Source organism: Corvus kubaryi, unplaced genomic scaffold, assembly GCF_017639235.1.
Source record: "Corvus kubaryi isolate FWS band 111438036 unplaced genomic scaffold, C.kubaryi_AGA036_p1.0 37385, whole genome shotgun sequence".
NCBI lineage: Eukaryota > Metazoa > Chordata > Aves > Passeriformes > Corvidae > Corvus > Corvus kubaryi.
In genome coordinates, this window is record NW_024581127.1 from 12,928,411 (window position 1) to 12,953,274 (window position 24,864).

General features: G+C 40.8%; 2 protein-coding genes across 3 annotated transcripts in view; both read right to left on the reverse strand.

The window, feature by feature from the left end:
- Positions 1 to 24,864, reverse strand: part of RAD54B (RAD54 homolog B) — a 66,629-nt gene that overhangs the window by 36,879 nt on the left and 4,886 nt on the right. The window lies entirely within an intron of this gene.
- LOC121668294 (fibrinogen silencer binding protein) lies at positions 3,280 to 10,023 on the reverse strand. The gene is made up of 2 exons (XM_042035943.1): positions 8,994 to 10,023; positions 3,280 to 4,758 (listed from the first exon to the last, which is right to left on the reverse strand). Exons 1-2 carry the CDS (start codon positions 9,362 to 9,364, stop codon positions 4,233 to 4,235), a joined length of 897 nt encoding a protein of 298 aa, XP_041891877.1. The 5' UTR covers positions 9,365 to 10,023; the 3' UTR covers positions 3,280 to 4,232.

Consider the following 24,864-nt stretch of genomic DNA (forward strand, 5'->3'; position numbering starts at 1 on the left):
TTACCCAGACAAACTGGGTGCCAATTAGGAGCAACCATCACTACACACAGGTTGACACCAAGGCAAACACTTTTGGTTTTAGCAGAGATAAAACACAGAAACACAGGTCACAGAATGATTGACATTTAGTCCTGTGTTATACAGTCTGCTAACTGACATTAACTACTGTAAAGAGCACTTTTTTTTTTTTTTTTTTTTAAATCTAAGATACAGACAGTAAGATTTCTTAAATGATTTAAGACCTGGATATTTAAAACAGAATAACAGCCTTACTTGTTAGGAATACACACTGAGAAGCTATATTTAATGCATTTTAATGCTAAAAGTGTTCTTTTTAGAGGCTTCTTTATATTTTCATATGCAAAATGGAAAAGTAATCAACATCTTAGGAAAACAACATTTTATCATCTTCTTGAGTAACCTTTTTAATATTTAACTGAAGTTAAAATTGACATGGAAGCATCCTAAGCACTTAAGACATAGGAAATGTCTTAGCCCGGGAATCACAATTCCTTGTTTCTTACTCCCACTCAGAAACAACTCTCGTTTAATTATAAGGAACTTAATGGCTTTGACTATTGGAAATCCAGTGAGCACAAGTCTGCCCAAAGAAGACAGTATGCAAGCTCAAGTTTATGCATTTTCATTGTAAGGAGGGGGAGGGGCGGAAATCCCAAGTCAGAAAATGTGTAGAAACATAAATGAAAAGAATGAATTTAAGCTAGTGAGGTGGAAGATGTTAGAAAACAGGGGTATGACAAGTACAATTAGCTACAAGCAATCTCTCCTGGTCTTGGAGTATTCTCTCTTACCACTTTTACCTGATAAGAATTCTGATCTGAGGCAAGCATTCCACAGGAGTCAAAAGCTAACAGGGTGAAGCAGGAACAAAAAAAGCAAGATAATTAGGTAGCAGAGATGAAATTATAGACTGATTGTTAGACAATTACTTGGATTGATGAAATTACTCAAGATGCCATCACAATTACCACAAAGTTATCATAGTTACAGTTTTTCATTCTAATACTAAACATAAATCCATTAGATGTTTGGAATTAAATTACTCCTACAGCCTGTTTATTGCTGTTATCTTAGTAGAAGGACATGAACATATGGTAGAAATTTGTCCTTGCCTAAAATTACTCTGCTTGTACTCTGTACATTATAAACATGCAGACAGGGAATGGCACTGCCAGATGTAGTGAAGGGAGTAAGAGGATAAGAATGAGGGTGAAGGAGGGAAGGGCTTCCTACCATCCCTTTCACACATGCTAGTACAGTATCATTTGCTGGAACAGTAAAAATTCATAGCACTTCATGGTCCAGAAGGACCAGCCACAGCTGTGGTGCATATACCCAACATTAGGAATACATGGAAAAAAACCAGGAACAAGCACGGAGAAGTGAGAAGTCTGACTCAGAAAGATAACCTGATACTGTAAAGCAGATGTGGAGTGAGAAAGAAATGCAAATCCACCAACACAGAGAGGTATAATATATAGGCAGCATCACACTGCACTGAGAGAGCAATATAATGGTACTGAAGGAGGAAACACTTCTCTAGTGAAAGGAAATAAACACCATCGCACTAGTAAAGAAAGGAGCAAGCTTCATGGACACTCAACAGATGCCTCCCCTTTTCCCAAGCTCCCCAAAAGTCAAAAGAAACAAAACTGAGAATACAGCAAATGAGAAGCATGTGACCTCTGAACTAGAGGTGCTGCTTGCAGGCAAGAATAAAAGTCTTCCACTAACAAGTGACACAAAGTCAGAACAATGAAACATGGAACACCCACTATAAGGGGACAGTGTATTTTATTTCTTTCCCTTTCCAACATCAAGAACCACAAGGGAGACTTTGCTCGACGCAGAGTCCTATTTTTGTAACTAACTTGCCTGCCAGTTCAGAAATTATTATAAGCTTTCCAAGACTGGAAATTCATCTAGTCCTAATCCTCAAAATAAAAATACCATGCCAGTAGAAACTCTGGAAGTCACCTCTTCATCTAGCATCAAAAGAAAACATTCTAAAGTCTCTAGAGTATTTTGGTGGCCAGTGTTAAGAGTACCTATAATTCAAAACCACTGCAAGACAATGAGCCGTATGGGAATTATTTTCTGAACTACTAAAAACTTGTTCATTTGCATGACACATAAGAACAGAAATAAGACATAGAAATTAATTCCTTACCACTGGAAACCAGAATTCTGATTTTTAACTGAAAAGATAAGATCATTCATTTCCAAATTACAAGACAAGGGCAGATAATTTTGTGCTGTTTCCTATTTCTGAGAAGCAGAACAAATAAAATCTTTATTTATTAAAGCCAGCATTTTGATTCTTGTAAACTCAAAGAAGTATCTCCTTGAAGCATTTCCAGCTACACAAAAACAGATCAACGTCCTTGAACTAAGAAACACAGCAGAAAGCCAAGGACCGTACAGGAACAAAGGCCACTTATCCAGGCACCATCATTTTCAGTACACACAAAGATTCCCAAAACACTTACAGTACTCTCAAGAAACGAACTGAAAAAGTATTGGGGAACTCCATATTGCCAACACTTGTTTTCACTGTTCTATACTTTCCCTCAGTTTGTAAACAAAAGACTTGCTTCCTTTACTTTTCCTACCTGAAACCTGTTAAAGTTACCTTGGGCCCTGACAGTCAAGATTATTGCATCACAAAATTTAACTACCGTTCTTTAAGCTCCACTAGCTCCTCAGCTACACTCACATGCTTCCAGTCTTCAGTTTTCAGTAAGTACCTACCCCCGTGGTAGCTGATTTACTCAGAAGACCAACAACGAGGTGTGAGGCTTACCTCATTGAGAGTCTGCTGATGCAGACCAGTGCCCCATGCTTGCATGCAGAGGTTTGTGGGAGTGGAGAAAGAAGCAAATTCAGGAAAACAGTGGTGACAGGAGAGGAAGAAATAGTCTCCTTCCTATTGCTTTTGTTCATTCTGTTGTTGGGGCCCTCTGAGATGGGAGGCACTGGAGGAATTACATTTCCTTTGTTCTCTCTTTTTCCTTGATGCTGTCCTTCATTTCCTTTTCTTGCTGTAAAGGTTAGAGGAAGGGGAAAGCATTGTTACAGGGAATAAGGAGACGGAGGTCTAAGGCAGTTGTGGATCCATTCACAACAGGCAGGAGACTAAGAATTATGAAGAAATTAATCATCTGGGACTGATATTTTCCACATATTTTTCTTCCAGTTATGAACGTTGATCATTACTACAGAGGAAACAGCTGCTACCAGGACAGACAGAAGAATCAATTTTGTTTTCATTTGGGGCTTTTTATTTGAAATGAATCGAAATATCAGAACAGCATCTATAAAAGGGACCCAGAATAACACAATCTCCTGTTGACTTCAAGTCACAAGTTACTTACATACAGAAACTGTTTTATTTCAGTAGCTTATAGTCATAGTAATATTGATCAAAGGCACCTGCAACTGTCTTGGTTGCACATGCACCGTAGTAATTATGCATGCAAATGAGCAAAGTAGATATTCATGTAGTTGATCACCAGTATAATTACTATAACTGAATACACAATCATGGTAACTGTACACACAAATTACACATGCATGCAGTTTTAAAAACCAAGTGTTGCATTCATTGTCTCTATTTTGATAACATCCTATGGAAACACTTCTCCACTGGAAACAATTAAAAAGTATTAACTTTTAAAAAGATGTACATTTAATCAACTGTCTACTGAACATTAAAAAAATATAACAATCCAGTAATTTTGTTTTCCAAGCTGACATATCAGCAAAATGTCACTACTGTCATAAGATTTAACAACTTGAGTAAAACATTTAAACATAGCCTCTTATTTCTCCTTCTTATATGCATTCTTTAACCTGCAACTGCATTAAGATATTAAAGGTGATTATTTGAAAAAATAATGCATATGATCAAAATTTTTAACAAGAGCTGAGCTAAATTTCCATTAGCTCATTACAACTCTAGAGATAAGTGGAAATATTTTTAAAGTTTGGATTTTTATCAATCTAAACACTTAAATGTACAGGATTTCATTATACTTTAGACCAGAAGAGTTGGTGCATTCAAACCCATACAAGGTATTTTTCTAAGGTACTTAAACAACATATGCTTTCATGTCTCAAGCCCAGATTTTGATCCATCCATATTAACATAAGAAACGATTTTGCATTTATTATTAAGTACTTCAAAGAATATGACGGAAGTAATAAAATATTTAGATATTGCTGTATTCTGGCAGATCACGGCGTAGTCGTATAGCCTTCAGCTTCTCTACTTTGATTTTTGTTCGCAATAGTTCTTCTTCCAGTTGCTGCTTTCTTTTCAAACCATCCCTTTTTTCTTGGACATAAAGACCAATTTTTCTTTGGTTTTCTAATATTATTTGATGCTCTTCTTTCAGCATTTGTAACATCTGTGGATCATAACCACACATTGGTCTAAAGCGTTCTCCAACCTCAAGCCTAAAAAACTCATCTCTTCTTGGTACAGGGGAAGGAGACATCATCACTCTCATATCAACTGAAGACACTGATGTTGAAGGAGACCTTTCCATAATATGCACCAGCTGGTGTTCTTCCTCTTGTTCTAAGTTCTCATTTTGCTGTGAGTCTATAATCAAAGAAGGAGGAGGTTTGACATCCTCTTCCGACTGCAAGTCCATCATGACTGTCGCAGGATGGTGATCCAACATTGCCTGTGGTGAACTGGTACCAGCAATTGTTTCTTTATCGATACTAGCACTAGAACACACAAAATCATATTTAAATAATCCATTAAAAACTATTTTAAAAGGCATAGCTGTAAGTAACCAAAGCTTCATTTGAATACTACTCTGCTATCTATGCCTGGGACTCTATTTCATTATCTAAACACCACTTGTGCCTCTTTCTTTCCACCACACACACAGCCCTGTCTTACTCCGATTTTATTGCTCTAAAGGCAGTACACCCAACAGAGAACTCATCTGGTAGGCCCCTCTGACACTGAAGAAGCAAGAAGAGCTATCAGAGACAAATGAAAGTATAAAAAAAGCAGCAGCACCAAGTCATGGAAGTAACAGAGGACAGAGTTTATATAATATAAAAGGTGATTTTAAAGGGACATTAATTTAGATGGAGTAGACTATGGCAGAAACACTTCCATATCCCAAACTTATCAATCTCCCCCTGTTTTAATGTGCTCCCTGTTTCTGATTCACGCACCCAAGTATTTGGGGTTTTTTTCAACGTAAAATAATCACTAAATAAAATTACACAAAGAGCCTTGGGAAAAGAAACCAGAGCCCAAAAGACAACCCTTGCCAGTAGATTTGGGAACCAAGCTAATCCTTGCTCCTTCTCATTGAATCGTTGATCTTAGCATTTCTTCTGAAGCTTCAAGACACAGAAATGCTTCCATTAAGAACAGCCTGTAGTTCTGTACATTTCTTTTTGAAAGAACAACACCCACTTGACTCATTTGTCTTTCTGTAAATCCCTGAGTCAGCAGCATCTCAAATGATGATTTGACATTGCATTGGCTTTAATGATGATAATGGCTCAAGCTGTTCCTGACACTTGTCTACCATCAGTTGTGTTTGAAACCCTACGCTTCTGTACATCACTCCTGTATTCAGGTAATGCTTTTTTAAGCCAGATCAGCTTCTTGATCTATTACTGTACAGATCTACAAAGAATACTTGCAGCATGACTGGGAAGGCAGTATAGAGTTACATGGGAACAGGAATATATTAACTTAGGATTGACAGCCAAGTCAGTGCACCCTCATGGCTGGGACTGTCTAAAACAGAGGCTATAACTGGTGGTTGCAGACTCAAGACATTTCTGAACCCTTCAAAGACTACTGCTAGCAGTCAAAGGCAGCAAGTGGATCCATGATTAACCTAACATTCACAGACGCTCCCCAACTCTGAAGGACTTGAGTCGCTGTCTTAAATTTGCGGGTGAGCAATGCAGTTTTTCTACACCTTAAAATGCCTTCAGAGCCCTACATGCCACACACTGAGAAACTACCTGATTATTAAAACACCGGACTGGTTAGTAAGAGATGTGGGTTCAAATTCCCAGAAGCAAAGAGAAATTTAATTTGTACATCCTGTTCTCATGTAAATGCACTAACTCCTTAATGAAAAGGTGGCATGATCATAATTTCTGGATGTCCCATGGTCTTCTAAACTCTTGGTTTAAAAGAAATAAGCAATCACAGTTGCAATTTCTGAAGGACCCTGACCTAGCCTGCCATCCATTAACAGGAAAATGCATTTTCTATAATAGAAGCATGAAAGCTTCTCAATACTCAGTTGTAAAAATGCTCATCAGGGTCAGAGCAATATATTTTCCAAAAATAAAGCCTGTCAACCACACAAACTATTTAAACTAAAGATTCTTTTCAAAAAACCACCATCCATCTGAAGCAAGTATTGAAAACTGACCTTTCATTAATCCCCTGAAGAAAACACCAAGATAATCTTAGTTCTATTGACTGTTACCTGAGCTGCCTATGAAGTATCAATTATATCACCTTACTCACTTCTACCTCATGTGACAAAGCTTCACTTTTTCCTATATGCCTCTTTCTCACATTGTTTTAGTCCTCTCAGCATCAGAAGCATTATCCTGCACACAAATTTTCACTTGTTTTCCCCAGTGCTGAGTGCAATTCTGGGTTTCCCCCCTCTTCACAACCACAGCTTCTAATAAAGCTTCTCTCCTTCTCATTTGCTGGCTCCTGGCCAGCTTCTAGCCTGAGAAAAGTGGAAACAACCAGCAGGAGAAGCAGGTCATTCTGACAAAAGGAAATGGAGAGAGAGCAGAAAGAGAAAGTGAACGAGGTTAAATAGAAGAAAGATTTTGTCTAGCATAGACTAGAGCCTCCAAACAGTGAAAAAAAAAATCCATCTCAGTGTAATCCACACAGAACTAGAAAAATTAGCAGATCTCCAGGTAACTCTGATGAGGCTTGTTTTTTTTTTTTCCTTAGTCAGCCTCTTAAGAGGAAAACAATTAGACAGCAAAGAGAGAAAGAAGGAATTGAGAAACAAAAGAGCTGCCTGTATGGTGGTTACGAATGTTGTTTCTGACAACTTGACTGAAAGAAAGACAAACAACAGTTACCACAATTGGGGCATGGTGTTTATAACCCTGCAGGCACCCATGATTCACCAGGTTTTGTTTAATCACAGCGAGCTAGAAATTGCTTAAAGGTGCGATTAACAATTTGAGCTCGTTATAAGCCGTATTTCCCTCCTCCAAAACCTAAGTCACATCCTGGTGAGTTAAAACCCAACACTGGGTTTATAAAGTTAGGGTAAAATGCAACTCAGAGAACTATCAAGTAATGATGTATTTGGGCAGGGGAAAAAAAAATCTTTTAAATTATATTCTTTTCCTTCAGCCCACAGTGTAGTGGCTGCTCCTAGGAACAACCATTTTGGGTAAGCAGTAAGCAAGTCAGTGCTCCTAGACCCATAAAAACCTGCAAAAAATGTTTAAATTACAGGAGACAAACTATGGAGATCATTAGCTCTTAATCATTCACTAAAAGCGTCAGTGCTTTTTATAAGCCAATCTACAAACTAAAGTTCTCACACTATTTTTTTCCCCTCCTTACAAAAGTTGGTAGTCAAGACACTGCAACCTTTATTAGCGCAATTAAAAGCCTCATTTTGTTCCAGAGAATTCTTTGGAATGGTTCCTCCAGGGGCATTCACCAGGAGCAGCAGCACAGCCCAGTTGCTTTAGACTTCTTTACGCAAAGGACCCACAACAGAATATTTTTAGAGCATCTGGCATGTTGGGATTTAGACAATTGTTACCATTCAGTTCAACCAGTGGCACCATGAATCCAATTCAGCAAGTGTGCGCATGCCAGCTTTTCTTAGAGTGTTACGCTGCTGCACTCACTATCAGTATATCTGATTAAAATACGGAAAGTTCGCTTCCCATTAATCTGCTTGGGAAAATAAGGAAAATCAAAGCTTTCTCAAGGTTGCTGGGGAATTATTTGACTTCCCTCCCCCACTCCCTAGCTTAGTTTTTGTATCTGGAGGAACCAAAACCTGACCCAGGCATTTTTTGATCCCTCGAGGACCAATACAGAACCAGCAGAGTGTTACAAGTCAGATATGAGGGGCATTAGCCAGCTGTGGGAGAAAGCCTGCACAGTGCCTGCCTGTATTATGTCTGGCTCAAATCTAGACAGTGTGTCTCACTTTACTGAGCAGTAAAAAAAAAAAGAAACCTTGCAAAAAAAAAAGAAAACTTCTAGTGCTGTACCTCTCAGTTTCTCTCTGTATTTAAACTACCTCACGTACAACACAGAACTGCTTGGAGTTTAGACTGCAATTAGCTTTGCTCCAGCTTCAGGGAACCACCGTCAATGCAAGAAAAGTATAATTTAAAAAAACATTTGCACTCACAAAGCCACTGCAGTGTGGAGAATCAATTTTTTTTCTTTAAAGGGTTGGGATTAGCTAAAACATAACACGCAAACACCAAAGTAAATGAGAGAAAAAAGGTGAATAACGTTTCTTAGCTCTGTGAACTAACTTTATTAAAAATCCTACATAAACTGGTAACAGTTCCATATGTTGCAAAATGACTGCAGTATTACCTTAAATGGAGGAGAATAGCCATCACTTTGCCAGTGTTTGAATAATCTGCCTATTAAAAGGTAGGGGAGGGGTAGAGGTTGGAGCTACTATTTCTCTTTGATTCTCTCTTAACCCTCACTTTCCAGAGTATGACAAAGACTCTGAAACAAGCTTTGAAAGAGCTGAAAAAAATTAATGCAATGCTAAGTCACCATAAAGCTTCTCATAAAACAAAAGCAGTATTATTTTTGTCATTGTTTCCCATTTGGGAATTTCTCTGATAAACACTTCCTTTAGGTGCCTGAGCACAAGCAAAAGCGTTACAAAGTAGCTAGGAGGCGCCATAATTTTCATTCAGTAACAAAATAAAAAGAATTGTCTCACCTTTGAACACCGCTCCTGTCTCTTAAACACACATTGGAAATCTGTGGAATCATCTCCACAACTTTCTTGGTTGGCTCGGAAATGCTGCTTTTACAATCTGAGTGAGTCTCCTTTTGCTGCAATAGCTCCTGTTTGGCATATTCTTTGAGCCTCTTGTACAGCGTGCGCAGGCCCTGTGCAGTACGAGGAGGGCGATCTACTCCGATGGCATTGTAGTTATCAGCTATGATATCCCAGCATTTGTTTTTTTCCACTATTACAGAATGCTTATTGGTATGTTCCTCGAGAATTTTAACATACGGCTTCACGAGTTTTAGCAAATCGAGCTTTTCAGATAAGGTAAAATTAGAAGATCTGGCCTTCCCAACCATTGTTATCTTTGAATTAAGGAAGCCGTTCCTGGAGCCACCATGCAGTCCCTAGCTCTGCTCAGCTCTTTTTCACAAACAGAAAAAGATCAGGCTTAACTAGGCTAGTCTCATTTAGGCCCACGCCTACAAGGGAGGGTTTATTAAAATTCCTTCAGCTTAAGCTGACGCAGGTTCAGGAAATCTGCTTAAGCCAAGCCTGACCTACATAAGGCTTCAGACTGAAGAAGGCGAGAAGAAACAAGCAAAATACACTTTTGTATGAAGAGACCAGACATACGCAGGATTTAAAAACATAAAGGTTTAAAGATTAGCACGTTACCCAGCTAAAAATTACCTAATTTAGCTGGAGTAACAAGCTCTGACACATCTCCCCAGCTCCCTCACACAATCTCAAACTGAAACCGTGCTGGAGATGATTTTACGTGTAACGACGTCTCCCCGAAAAAAGCAACAACTGCTTTGTGCGAGGCAGGGCGCGTTACGGGGAGCGGGAGGCGAGAGGCGGCGGCGCGTGTGGAGAGAGCCCCGGCAGAGCCCCCGGCGCCATTTGCATAGAGCTGGTCCTGCTGTCAGTCACTGCGGGGCGGCATCTCCCCCAGCCGGCTGGTTACGCTCGGACTTCGCCGCAAAGCTCGGCTTCTCCCGCACTTGGCAGCCGGCGACAGCCACCGGCACGGGGGCTTCTTAAAGAACCCGCTGCGCTCCCCAGCCGAGCTCCGGCACCGGCAGGAGCGGCGTGAACGCCTCGGTGCGAGCGGGCCCTGAGCGCCGCCACGCCGGCCCTGAGGCGGCTCCCGGGCGAACCCCGGCATCGCCCCTCGGCCGGGGGCTGCGAGGCGGCACCGCGAGGGCTGGGGCTGCCCGCAGTCGTGACAGATTTACCGAGTGCGTTACAGCGTGTGGATACTGGGGTTTTCATAATATCCACCAGCAAACAACCGACTTTTATTATATTTATCCAGGCGTTTTTTCAGGATTAAAAATATCTGATTTTTATTAACAAGATGTGCCTCCATTTCTAATGTTTGCTCAACAACCTATCACCTTAAAGCAAACCTTCACATAAAAACGCGTGCAAGGCTTTAAATTTCTGTGGTCTAAACTAGAGCAACAAAACGGAGAAAGAGAAAAACCAGCAGATAGAAGGAAAGGTGTTCTCAAGTACAAAAAGCAAAAACTAAGTTTCAAAAATGACCTACTCCACTGAAAGGGTCCGGAGGGTGGGAAACAAACACCACTTTAGATAGTGGCAACAGCTTCCTAAGCTTAACATGTCCAGCCTTGAAAACAAGGGAGCCTAGAGCAGGGGGAAGGAAAGAGAAATAATTATAGCTTGAAATATCCTGAGGCTATGAAGATCTAGGTATAAACTTGTTTGCTGTAAGGGGAAAAAACGCAAAGCAGACACAAGCCGCATTCAAAACAAAAAATTCACACTAAACAAAGGGAGACTTTTAACTGCTAAGAATCAATTAGCATTTAGAACAACAAGCACTTTTGGAACCATTTCTAAGACTTGGCTCGTCAGTACCACCTAACAAAATTGTGACCAGTCCACTTCACTGACATTGCTTTCAAGCCAAGATTAAATAAAGCATTTTATAGTCTGAAGCCTATTACACTTGAATTTGAGAAACAAAATACTCTTGTGGTTAGAAGCACTGTACGAAAACCATTACTTATAAACACCTAATCCTTCCCTATTTCCCTTCACTTTGCACTTTACTAATATTAAGAATATAAAGCTGGTGGTTAGAGTTTTGGGTTTTTTATTTTATGTTCTTAGTTGTTCTTCAGTAACTGAAAAAAAAAAACTGGATGTGCTTCACATAGTTTAGGCTCTGGCAGTATCAGCATTGAGGGGTCACAGGCAAGCCTACACTGTACTCTCCACTGCTGAAGCAGTTGTGCAGTGCCCACCCAGGCGCCTGACTTTTTAGTGACAAAAATAAGTCAGTGATTAAAGGCTCCTCCCCAAAGACACAAAGAGCACAGATGAAGTGTCGGGCAGAGGTAACCCCAAGAACCCAAATGAAAGAAACCAAGCCCTCCAGTCCAGCTGCTCCCAGGCCCCGGGGGTGAGAGAGATACAGAGTCCACAGGAGAGGCTCTCTCTAGACCACCTTGCAGACTGAAGGAGGGGGTTACTGCCCACTAGGTATGGGACTCATTGTGAGATGCCAGAGAGAGTATTTTGGGATTGCAGAAGGCAGTACAAGATATTTAGAGGAAGAACTGATGGCAGGACAAGGAACAGTGAACCATGAAAGTGGTTTGGGAAAGAACAAGCATAGGAGGATACTGGGCAGGGGGAAAAGGGCTAAGAGGGGCCAGGTGCATGTAAACAGGTGGCTGCCCAGTATGGTTGTTCAGCCATGCCCTGGGCCTGATCACTGCAGATTGTCCTATCTGCTTGTTAAACTACATTTGTGACTGCTTTCCTGGGTGAGGGGAAATCTCCATTGGGTGTGACCACGTACAAAAACACAGATGTCAGCAACTGGAGTTGTACCACAGGTCACGGGCCTGGGCTGCTTGAGGCACCAGAAAGCAGAAGCCAGAGCCCAGGCACACTGCCTGGATACCTGTGTCAGTGTGTGACCTCTGGCAAACTCCAAGGCAGACTAGCCAGGCAGAAGGCTTAGGAGCTGAGCAACAATGAGTCTGGACCAGACACTGCAGAGACCAGAAGGTCTGAGATTTGGCTATTGGAGGGACACCAGGACACCTGGGGACAGGCCACTGGTCAGACCAGCTGCCAGAGAGACCCAGTGTGCATTTGTGAGTCAGCTGGAAGACCAGGGGATCCAGGGACCAGTAACTGATCAGAGTAAGAATTTAAGACCACTTGCTGGAGGATCCATGTTGTATACATAAGCATTTGCCATAAACAAGCTTTTTTCACAGTCAGCTAGTGAATGGAAAGGCTGAGGCCATTGAAGCTGCTTGTGCTTGCGTGAGTGCTGAACTTTCTGATGTCTGGCTGTATATATAGTGTGCGCATGTGCCTCTTGAGAATACATCCTTGTGGTCCTGGCCACGAGGAGCTGCAGCAGTTTCCTCTATAATGGGCTACCAGATGCAGCAACTCCTAATATTAGACTTACCTAGACTTGTATTACTCTATTACCTTCTTAGTGCTTAATGTTGCTAGAGAGACTAAGTTTCCACACTAATGTAATTATAGCAAAATAGTGTTATAAAGTTTTCTTTTGAGCAAGTGCCTGATGGAATGCCTGAATTACATGTTGTTCTGCATGAGTGTAAAATAACCCTTGTAAAAAACGAAGCTGGCTACCTACTAAGATTTTTTTTCTTCCCTTTTTTTTTTTCCCTTTTTAAAACAGCTCTGCTCATCAGCCTAAGGTCATATCAGTATTTGGATGAGAAATCAGAGAATGTGAAAAGCTTGGATATTAATGATACATACAGACATCTTTGAGCTAAAACAATAGGTGTAGCTCCAAGACAATTACAAAACCCAAAAATGTTGCCACAATCCACCCTTCATTCTACACCTTCCACCAACACTTACAGTTACGCAACACAGTGCACAGCCAGTTCAGCAAGATGATCTAGGTACAGAATAATCTATTTATTTTGCAAGCATAATAATTTAATATTAATTTAATAATTGGTTTAAGTCAACATAAATGTGGCACATTGTCAAAACAGTAATTTCTACCTCCCCCCAACTGTGTCATGTTCCTGCCCCTTCACTGTGTTGATATGAACACTCACAAATCTGGATGACTCATACTAATCATTTTTTTTCTGAGCTGGGTTAGTTTTATTGACCAGCAGTTCCCTAATCCAGTATGCCACAGGACAAATAACTCACAAAAAAAAAAAATATTGAGAAAGCTTCTTCAGACTCTATCTGGATCATTGTAGGGTGAACTGCAAACCGTATTCCTAGAGACTTGTATTACCACAACTGAGGGGACAGCAAACCACAGGTAGCAGGAAAGAAATTCTGGTCACCACTGAAGAAAATAAACATGCATCACTTCACTGCCTTCTATACCTCCTGTTTTTGCTGTGAAAAAGTCTAGAATTAATACCAGAAAATTATACAAACAGTGCATCCCAGAGAACTATTGAGATGAATGAATCACAGCTATAATACAGTCAGGAATTAAAGTAGCCAAATCACTATGAATTGCTGAAAAAGCTCAATGGCCACAAGCTTTACAAGTGATAGGTTTGTATCACAGCCACTGACTGCATCAAGTGGCCCATGTAAATTTAGGCACATTGTAAGACAGAATACCCTGAAGTGGAGAATGACTTAAATCACAGGAGCTTTTTGGAGGGAGAGGGAGGATCCTTTGTCACACAGGACTGAGGAAGAATCTCTCCATGACAGACTTAAAAATAAGGTACATGAGACAAAGGAAAAAAGACATCTGAGAGAACTGAGGATGCCCTAAGAAAGAATGTGTCTGGAAAGATGCAGTCTGGAACAGAGAGCAAACATGAATGTTGAAAGGAATGACACCAGCATAAGTGATTCAGGCTGGGACCTTCTAGTGCAAAAAATATCAAGTCAACAGATTGCTAAACCCTGTGAAGGTGCTCTGCCCACAAAGTGGTAGCCCCAGGATAAGTCTGAAGGACTTCTGTTCTTATTTAGTAATACGCAAGCAAATCAGCTCTGCAGAGACCTGGGGTTAGCATTTACAATCACCTAGGAGCCTGAAAATCCTCAAGAACAAGAGGATGATTGCAAGATTTGAATCAAACCTAAAATGGAACCCTGGTACCCGTGTGCTTAGAAAAAAATGTAGAAAGATTCAGCAGCTAGGATGGGGTATGTTACACACCACTGAATATAGTGGGCTATTATGGCAGTAGAAACATTTGGCAAGTATCAAGGCAGTTGCTCACTCTTGCAAATGACTTTGGCAGCTGCATAAGATGAGAGTGTCTATAGGTAGTAAGGGCTGCAAAACTTCCATTAGCTCATCATATAGTCCTCTACTGACATGACAGCAAGACAGTGCCAAGTCACTCGATCTGCCTGTCTTTAAGAGCCTGCTTGAGCAAAGGGTGGGTGAGAAAACTTTCAACTCCAAAGGTTTCTCATAGGGACAGTTGTTTCATGGGAGATCTCTAAAGCTAAGGGGTGCAGGCATTATTCACTAAGGAGGGGGTTGAAGAAGTTTTGTGAACCAAAAGTCATAATACAACTCCACCTGGAAGTTACAGTGCTTAAATACATTCACACCAGACCCTTTAGAAATAATACTTTTAGGCCATTCATGTTTCAAATGGCTTTCTCATGTCACTTGATTTTTTTTTCTCATCTTCATCAGCACTTTCACCATCAGTTTTATACTTTATTGTTCTTATCTTTGCTGTACCTGGATCTCTCAGGCCACTCCTTTCCTTTCTCCTGCACAATTATTCCTAAACCTCTGTCCTGCATTGGAGGTGAGACAAATAAGGGAAAATTTTACCTCTTCTTTTTCCTGCATCTGTTTTTGTGATCAGCTTCTAGCATGTATTAACTTCCAACCCCTAATATTTCTTGCAACTGCTGCAAGCACACGAACGCACAGAAGTTAACAATGCAATAATTACCTTTACACAACTCTCTTTAAACTAGCCTGAATTACATCCAGCCTGCTCCAGAGCTCTTATCAGATAAAATTCCAAGCATAAAAGATAAATACAATTCTGTCCCCTCTGTTGATACAAGGCATTCTCCCAACATCTAGCCCACTGAAATGGGGAATATATGAGTTAGCCAATTAAAATGCCCCCCATGCCAAATTTTAAAGAATTTATCTTTATCTCAGTGTGACATTCCAAGACCCACACATTCAGATCAGTAACCATCCTTCAAACTAAGTTTGGCTTAAAGCTACAGGACTCTAAATTATAATACTATGTGACTGTACAGCTCCATGAATTAGCTCTTCACTTTATAAGTCGTGTCCTTAAAAACAGAAAAGTAAGAGCCCCATTCTTTACAAATTAAGAACTGTGTCCATTCCTAATGCATGCTTATACCTCTCTGATCCTCTCTTCCAATGAGATTTTTGATGACTAATCAGAAGCAGCTGAGAAATACAGAAAGGTTTGAAAGTCTGATTTTCTCAGGATATTTTCCCTAAATTCTCACATCTTCACTAGCAAGATAACCCCTAGGAAAAGAATTAGTGTAACAGAAGCCAAGTTTCTGCAGTTCTCCTGTTTTGTTCATAGAGAGATTAAAATTTTGGAGATTATGCTTTTACATACTATCCTGAAAATACTACCCTGTGCATTATTCCCTGCATTTGACAGAGGAACAGCTTTCTCCATTCTTCTAATCTTGCTCAGCAGATATTTTGAAGCCAGTGAGATAACCATCTTATCACTATCTTGTTGGCTCAAAGAAAGTCATATTGTGACAAAGCTTCTGTTCCAGGGAAAATTTAAGGCCCAAAGCCAAAAGCTGGGACTGCACTCTAGTTAGGCTGGCATGGCAACAAAGGGGATCTAAACAATGAGCACAGCCACAGAAAGATTTGACAAGTAGCTTTGAAGGCATCCAGGCCTAGTTTGTCATAATACTCATGCTAGCTCAAAATAACCTCCCAGTTCCCTTCACTAAGGCATTTCTTATCCCTCCACCTGATAGCTGTGTTCCCTCTTCTTCCCTTAAGCCCACCTTCATAGCTATTGGAGACAAGAGAGCTGGGAATATACACATACACCAACCCTAAACAATCCAAACTAGGACTTTCCAAAGGATGGGAGAAAGGAAAATAAAAACACACATGAGAAAACGTGAATAGCCGTGTATTTCTCTTTAGCCCATCTTACATTCACATAGCCTGATAACAGATTTTGAAAATTAAAAAAAAAAAAAAAAGGAAGAAGAAACCGCTCCCCCCAGAATGAATGAGGGAACAGAAAGAATTATTACTGATAAACCTGAATCCTTTAAGATAGTCTCTATGCAGAGTATTTTCCAAGTTCCTTATTTTTAAAGTTACAGTATTAGCTAATTTCTTTTTCTGTATATTGCAGACTATATTCTGTGTGTTTCATGCAACTCTAGGAGCTAAATTGTAATAAATATATTGGGATAGTAAGTTCATTTCCCAACACATCCCCTGCCAGCCCTTGGAAAGGGGTGTTTGCTTTATATCTGCAGTTTCAAAAGTAGACCTCTCTTTCTGCACGAGTGTTTAAGCCTTTCTGCTTGCTTACAAATTTTAATTTTCAATAACTTAATACCTTCAAAAGAAAATGCATGAAAGATTATCATCTGTACATGGAGCACAGCTTTCTTCAATAACGGATATATCACTACTCAAAAGTAAAGAACCTGACAATTTATATTTTTCATTGTAAAGAAGCAGCCACAGTTACATTTAATAGACAAGCTACTACTGCGAAACTTTCATTTTAATCCCTCCAACTTCTTTGGGAAACGTTGAATATCTTATATTGAATATAATTCTTTTTCTTTATTTTCTGATCATGTAATACCCTTCTGATTTCTGGTTTCCTTCCCCTCTCCTTCATTATCTTCATTAGCTCAAATACAAAGCACACTTAACTGGGGCAAATGAAAAGTACATTTCTCTGCCAATTCACTGCTCTTCTCTCCCATGTGTGAATATCTTGGTTATACCATCTATACTTACATAAAGCCTAGTTATTCACACGGCAGCAAGATATGATCATACCAAATTATAAATTAGGTTGTACTAACTGTGAAAATATCCCACTAGAATTAAGCAAGTTTGCATTTGCATCAGTGTTGCAGATGGCTGCCCCATCCAGGAAAGCAGTTTTGCAGCTGCTGAATGTTATACGAGATGTTGCCTTTGGTGGTGAAGCTGCTGTAAAGTTCCTTCTTTCCATCTCACTCTTGGCTGCTAATTCTACTAGCACCGTGTATCTCAGCACTCAGCTGGGGGGCGTCCCAAATTCAAGATGAATAAACACCATTAGGAATGTGACAACAGCCCAGGAGAACACCAAGTGTGCACAATCAGCTGGGGAAACGCTAGGGAAGGCCTTAAGACAGCAGCAGAGTAGAAGACATCATTTACACTGCAAGGAAGAGCACCAAGTAAAAGGTGTTGTCTTGAGGAGATGTCAAAGAATCCCAAAGCTACAGACCAGAAAATACAAGACCCACTGTGACTGATGGATAGATGAACACTTCTGGAACCAGCATCCAATCAGATACGGACAATTTATCTTATGATGTGTTTAGATCAATCCAGTTTTATTAACGAGTCCCCATCTCTTGAGATCAAACAGCCACAGATGACACCTAAACAGTAAAGAAACTATCCTGAATTGAAAATAAACTTGCCTATAAATTTGTCTATTCATTATTATAAACTATTCTGTGTAGAACATTGGAGGGAAAATGAGGACATTTTAAATCATAAAGATCTAGCAACATAATTTGATACTATTTTGAATAAGAAATTATAACAAAATTTATAGACTTGTAAAATCTTACTTGCAAACAATGCAGTAATAAATTACTTACACTCAGGCATCCAGTCACCTCTTAGCTGTTCTAAGGGGTGCTTGGTAATTATTAAGAACTACACATGATTATGGAGTATCTTTTACCCAAAGATTTAACTGCTTTACCAGCTGTTGATAAAAACATTTGAAGGGCACACAGAACTGTAGCTACACATGCAGCTCCACCACTGAAATAGACTAACTGAAATATCTCTTCTAGTTCATCTGTGAAGTACAACAACAGAAATTAAATTAATACTTGTACTTTTGCAGATATCCAAGTAATTCTAGGAATAATCTGGTTCATTATGAGATGCCAGGTATGAATGTTTTTAGTTGTGTTACTAGAAACCATAAGTAGGCAATTAGACTGAAACTGGACAATATGAAAATCCTGAAAATAAATTTTTTTAATCCCCTGATTAAAAGTGATAGGTAATTGATTGCTACTATCATAAATGAACAGTGGATTTTCTCTTAATATTCACATTAATTGGTTAAAAGGATTTTATTCATATCAAGTGATAAGAGGTATCAGATAGACCTGTAACAATGGTCTAGAAAGATGAAGGAACAACATTATGAAAAATTAAGCTTAAGTGTACAAAGCATCCAAACCTTACAGACGAATGTAGTCAATAAACATTAACATTCCAGAGAAGATAGAGAAAATATATTCAAAACTATATGCAAATAATAAGTACAGTTAATATCATCAGCATGAAAAACATTCAGAAACATCTGCTTAGAGATATAGGGTGAGCACATTAACCCTGTAATGAAATAGAATTACAATTTGTCCTCAGTGTTAGCTCGAAGATAGTATCTGAGTATGACTTCTGGCAAAGTTCCTCTTGGAAGATGCATTAGCAGATGCCACTGTGATGGATGAAAGACAAGGTACTCTTGAACCAAAAACCAACCAAACAGGAGGTGAACTGTAACAGAACAGAACTCTGTATCCAGTTTTTCTGTTCACCTACATCCGGTTCAAACAGTGAAATCTCAGTCTAACTGGAATGTTGCATCTAAGTGTTCAGGTGAAAGAGCTATCCATTTCCACACACTATATAGTAACCCGAAAGGCAAAACACAGTAACATTCTTCTAGATTAAAAGTACCAACAGAAAGCAAGCTATAAACTCAAATAATAAACATAAATCAAATTATGTATGCTTTTATATAAATGAAATAAATATATATTAAAATCATTGAATTGAAGGCAATGTGGGTAAAAACCTCAGTTCTTGCGAATCCCACTCACTAGTAACACTGAGGAGATACTAAGTATAGTTTAGGGATCTGCCTATTCATTGTTTCTTCAAATTAGCTGTAGTTTGAATTGTTATTGCTAGTAGAACCTCAGAATGTCATGATGACAAGTAGAAACCAAGCACTTGAGAGGTGCAATAATATCCTTCAAAACACATTTATGGTTTTGTTTTCAGTTACTGGTAAGTAGTTTAGGAATACTTAAATAATTTTCATTTTTAAAGAGCATGCGTACTTAGCTGATAGCATTCTTTGGAGGCATGTGAGAAAAAGTATTAATGACAATGTCAAATAAATCACCTCTCTCCCAAAGATCCATTGTGTCAACAAGTACTATATTCTGAATACAAAACAAAGGTATCAAAGAGCTTGCCATGTTCTTTGCCTCTTAAAAACAAGCAAAATAATAAAGCAGTAGTAAAGTTCATTTTCCTAAAAAGATATGTAACATTATTTTCCAGTATTCAGAACTTACAATCACAAGTCATAAACTGTCGAATGAACATGTTCAATACCTTACAGTTCAAACACTCTTAAAATTACAACACTATATGTAGGTTTCATTCAACTGTAGCTACAAACTTATTAAATGCCTCTGGAAATACCTCATCTCACAGAATTTCAGAGTCTCTTGCACTTCACTTTTATTAATGACATTTTAGGGAAGAAGTTTTTTGAAAAGAAGCTTAGAAAAACAAGTATTTTTTTTAAGCCAGATATGCTATAATTTTTAGATTTATTCATCTAATCAAATCCTTACTCGTCTGTTCCAAGAAATGGACACCATGTGTCAGATAACTGAGTTTTTTTGAAAGAATGCACAGCATTTTCAGGGCTGGGTTTCAGAAAGATTAGGCCTATGAACAGTGCAGTTGTCCAGTGGTTCACAGGTGTTTCAAAAGAATTTCAAAGGAACCTGAGGTATTTATTTTCACATTCCACTGCTGCACTGGAAACCCAAACACAGCAGCTTTGAGTGTGATATAAAACTATCAAACTGTTTATCATCTGCATTAAACGATAAGGAGACAATAAACTGAAATAATGCATACACATCAATCTTAAAATTATTTTAATGCCCCTTTAACAGAGAAGTATGACACTCCAGAGACTGATAGTCAAATATAATTCCATTATAATATTAATAATAAAAAAAACCCCAAACTAACTCTGGCTTTTGCAACTGGTTTCCATTACTTCTGAATTTCATACCAAAGCCAGCTTTGACAAAACAATTTAACTTCACACTACAAAGAAGGTTATGATTTACATAATCAATGTAATTGCAACATTAGCTGTAACGAATAGCAGACAAGTGACGTAAAGGGCAGAAACTGTCTTGGAAAATCTAAGTTATTAAGAAATTACTTAAGATTTAAGGAAGCCTCAATACAGGATTGTTTTCTCACTACAATGCTTGCATCACCAATGAACCTGAAGACCATAACTAACATTTACATTAGACTTACTTCCTTTATACCACATTTCAGGACAGCTCTTCAAAGCCTTGCAGGGTTAGCCCCATTCTGCAGGCATGGAAAGAGCTTTGGCACAAAATGCCTTGTTCAGAAAGGCAGCAGCACATCAACAGAAGTAGCTCACCCAGTTTCACTCCACAAAGTTTTGGTTATTTTTCTAAAGTCATCACAGAGGACCCACACCAGCTGCACCCAGAATTCACGATACTGAAAAGATATTTAGTATCTTTTCCACTTCACAACATTTTTTTGCTAGAATGACTGCTGACTTCCCAGATTTTTTGGAAATAAATCCACTACTTATCTTTCAAGTGCATGGCTAAGCAGAACTAGCAGATACAAATTTTAGCAGATCTACCTTATAAGGAAGCATGACCTATAGGGAAGCATGACCACAGACACTGAAAATTTTCTTCAAGTGTAAGCTTCATCCTAACAACTGGAAGTTTCAGCATGCAGCAGATAAACACAAAAGCTGTAAGACTTAAAGACATACAAGGAAGCTGAATTTCCCCACATTAGCTCTGCCAAACAGAGTTCATACACTCTGGGTCACATACCATGCCAGTGGCAGCATCCTATCACGGCTATCACACCCCCATTTTCTGGGGCTGAAACCCAGGAAGAAGAGTGGGAAAGGCTCTCTGAAGCACCTTACAGAATGGAGGGGGTTTCTGCCTACCAGGGCCTGGAATTTGTGCAATCTCCAGATGCTAGAAGGGGCTTTGATGGAGAAAAAAAGAAACAAAAACCACAAAGACACGCAAAAGTGACAGACGAAGATGGTTCAGGGAAGAACAAGCACACAACAATAAAAGGAAAAAGGCAGCCACTTTTAAACAGATGAAAGTCAGTAAGCTTCCTCAGCAAGGCACTGCATCCTGTTGCCAGAGCAAGTCCCATCTTCTTACTAAACTACATTTCTAAATATTTTCCCAGGTGAAAGCTGGAGCTGGACCACACATAGGTCATAGGGCTCAGGTACCTGATATGTCAGCAAGCAGAGAGGCCAGAGACCAAGGACACTGACTGGATATACTGTGTGAGATTGCTAACAAATACCAACATGGACTAGCTGGCAAGTAGCATAAGAGGCTTGGGAGCTAAATATTGGAGCAGCCATGAGTCTGGGCCAGATACTGGGGAGACCAGAGGGTCTGAGAGTTGGCTACTGAAGGGACCAAGAAATCCATGCAAGTCACTCGAGAGACCAGGAGACCCTGTGTTGGGGTCTCCTCCCCTGCATGGAGCCCTGGGAGAGGGGCCCTGAGGGCACAGACACGGGGCTTCCCTGCCCCTGCTCAGCCTCGTTCCCATTGGTTGGTTTGTGTTCCCTGCGCGGGCAGAAGGACCCTTGGTCCCGTGACTGGAACAGTTCCTGGGCAGAGCCCCGGCCATGCGGCTGGAGAAATAAACATCTCTCTGAAACAGCTAGCAAGAATCCGTCCATACATATTTCCTTTCCACGGGACTCCTGGTTTGGTATATGCGTGTTGCAGGATCCCCACTGCAACATAATGGTGGAGAATTGTGAGCAGAATGATCCCCGATCCCTAAGCGACTGATTTGTGTGAGTAAACCCTGGAAACTTTGGATTCCTCTTCTTGGTTTTGCTTTGCTATTCCATATCTAAACTATGGAGGAACTGTGGGAAGACTCTTGGCTCTCAGAGCCGCATATGGACATTTATCTTAAACTTAAAATGATTCTTGAACAACGATTTGTAAATTTTAGCTTGATTCAAGCTCAAAAAGAACTGAAACACTTCCTGGCATGGTTGTTTAAGAACTTTTTCTATGTTTCTTGGGATTTAATTCTTACAAAGGGCTTTTGGAAAACCATTTGGACACAGTTAATATTGGAGTCAAAATATATGCCGATGGAAGAATATTTTCGTGAATATTATTTAGTTACCGAGACTGTTGAGCAATGTCAGCTGTGTCCTGGCGAAGGGAAGCCTGGCGCAGGGACCGTGCGGCCCAGGCCACGTGGACCGAGCGCTCTGCGAGCAGCAGCGAGGCAGTTCCCGCGCGCGGGCGGAGCCATGCGAGCCGCAGTGTCGGCAGCAGAGCGAGGCGTGGCAGGACCCGGCAGTGCCCGCCTGGCCCAGCGCAGCGCGTGGTGGAGCGAGCCCCGGGAATGCCCGGCCGAGAGGGGCGGCGCGCGGGCGGCGGCTGGCGGCGATGGCGGTGGAACGGAGCCGCACCCAGCCGAGATGCGCGCTAGAGCGGAGCGCGGGGGGGTCGTCGCTCAGGGGCCCGGCCGAGATGTGGGTACAGCGCCTGGCAGCGGCAGCGAAGCTGCGACCAGAGGTGGCGACATGTGGAGAACTGAGCGGCGCGGCCCGGCCCGGCCCGCGCAGCCCCGAACGCGACCCCGGGAAGAGCGCGCAGGCACCAGCAGCCCCGACAATTCCAACACGGGAGCGACCAAAGGAGAGAGCAAAGACGCAGCGAGACAGAAAACAGCAGCCACTCGGAAAAAGGAAAAAATCATAGTAGCTAAGATCTTAGGGATAGTAAAATGGTATAATGTTAAGCAAAATTATGGTTTTATAACGGGGTGTGACAACCAGCAAGACATATTCGTGCACAGAACTGCTATTAAAAAGAATAACCCTGAAAAATGCATCCCAAGCTTGGGAGATGGAGAGGTGGTGGAATTCAAAATTATACAAGGTAGAAAAGGGTTACAAGCATCGCAGGTCACTGGGCCTGATGGTGTTCCTGTAAAAGGCAGTATATATGCAAAAAATCGTAGTCATGTTAGACAATATCTCCACTGTAAACCCTCCCTACAGTCTCCCTTTCCTAATCCCACCTTTCCCTTTTACCCTATGTCCTATTACCCCCAGTGTATTCCCAATCCGTTTCTTCATCCATGGTTTCCCTCACAAAACCATGCTTTTGCCACTTGTTTCCCCAAAAATCCTTTCCAATGCCGAGTGGGGGATGAAAAGGGGGAGGGAAGAAGTTAAACCCTCTCCTGCCTCAGTTTCCCCACAAAGCATGCTCAGAGAGTTCTGCCTCCCTTCTGTCAGCCCTAAGATGTTCCACAGAATCTGTTTGGACATTTAAAGACTCAGGAGGGTGGCTTGTTTTGTTTTGAAACTGTTCTTGTTATGTTTATCCAATTGTTTTCATTCTCCTTTTATTAAAATAAAACGGGTGAGGTGTTGGGGTCTCCTCTCCCCGCTGTGTAGCCCTGGGAGAGGGGCCCTGAGGGCACAGACACGGGGTTTCCCTGCCCCTGCTCAGCCTCGTTCCCATTGGTTGGTTTGTGTTCCCTGCGCGGGCAGAAGGACCCTTGGTCCCGTGACTGGAACAGTTCCTGGGCAGAGCCCCGGCCATGCGGCTGGAGAAATAAACATCTCTGAAACATCTAGCAAGAATCCGTCCATATATATTTCCTTTCCACGGGACTCCTGGTTTGGTATATGTATGTTGCAGGATCCCCACTGCAACAACCTTGGGGGTTGGCTCCTGGTAAGTTCAGTTACCAGGCAGACGTGTTTGTACATGTGCATCTCTTGGGCACAAGGCAACTGGGAGATCACTGAAGCCAGGAGCCCACCACTAAGCAGACCAAGTGACTAAGACAAGTTCCTGGCAGGGCCTGTAGCATTCTTGTACCTGTGGGAGTGCAAATCTGCAAACCGGCAACTGGAGTGGGAGCTGTGGGCCTCTGTGACTCACGTGCCCACAGCTGGGATGTCCAGCAAATCAAGGAGCCAGCTACTGAACAGACTGAGTGCACAAGGTCAGTTACTGGAGGGATCTGAAGTCTCTGTGTGCATGTGTATTTACATCTAGATACAAGTGTATCTAGATGTAAATTTACATCTAGATACAAGTGTAATCATTTGTTTTTCCGCCCCAAGCAGCCAGAGAAGGGAACAGGATGTGTCCACAGGCACTGCTTTTGCTTGCCGGAGTGCTGTGTTCCCTGTCTGTGGTGGCCTATGTTACCAGTCATGTGTATGTGTGTATAGGACATACGTATGTCCTATATTGGGAATAATTCCCTTTTGGAAATTAGCCTCACTATTGGCTGGACCTGGGGACACGGAGCTGTATCAGTTTTGCTTCAATCAGGCTTCAAGATTTAAGATGTCTTATAATAAAATAAAATATGACTTTGTTAAAGCCTTCCAACAATTCAAGGTGGTAAGTGGCCCTGAAATGCTCTTTTAAAACTTCACTCACTACACAAAGTATTATTAATAACATGAACCTTAAACCATCGTTATCAGTGTAATTA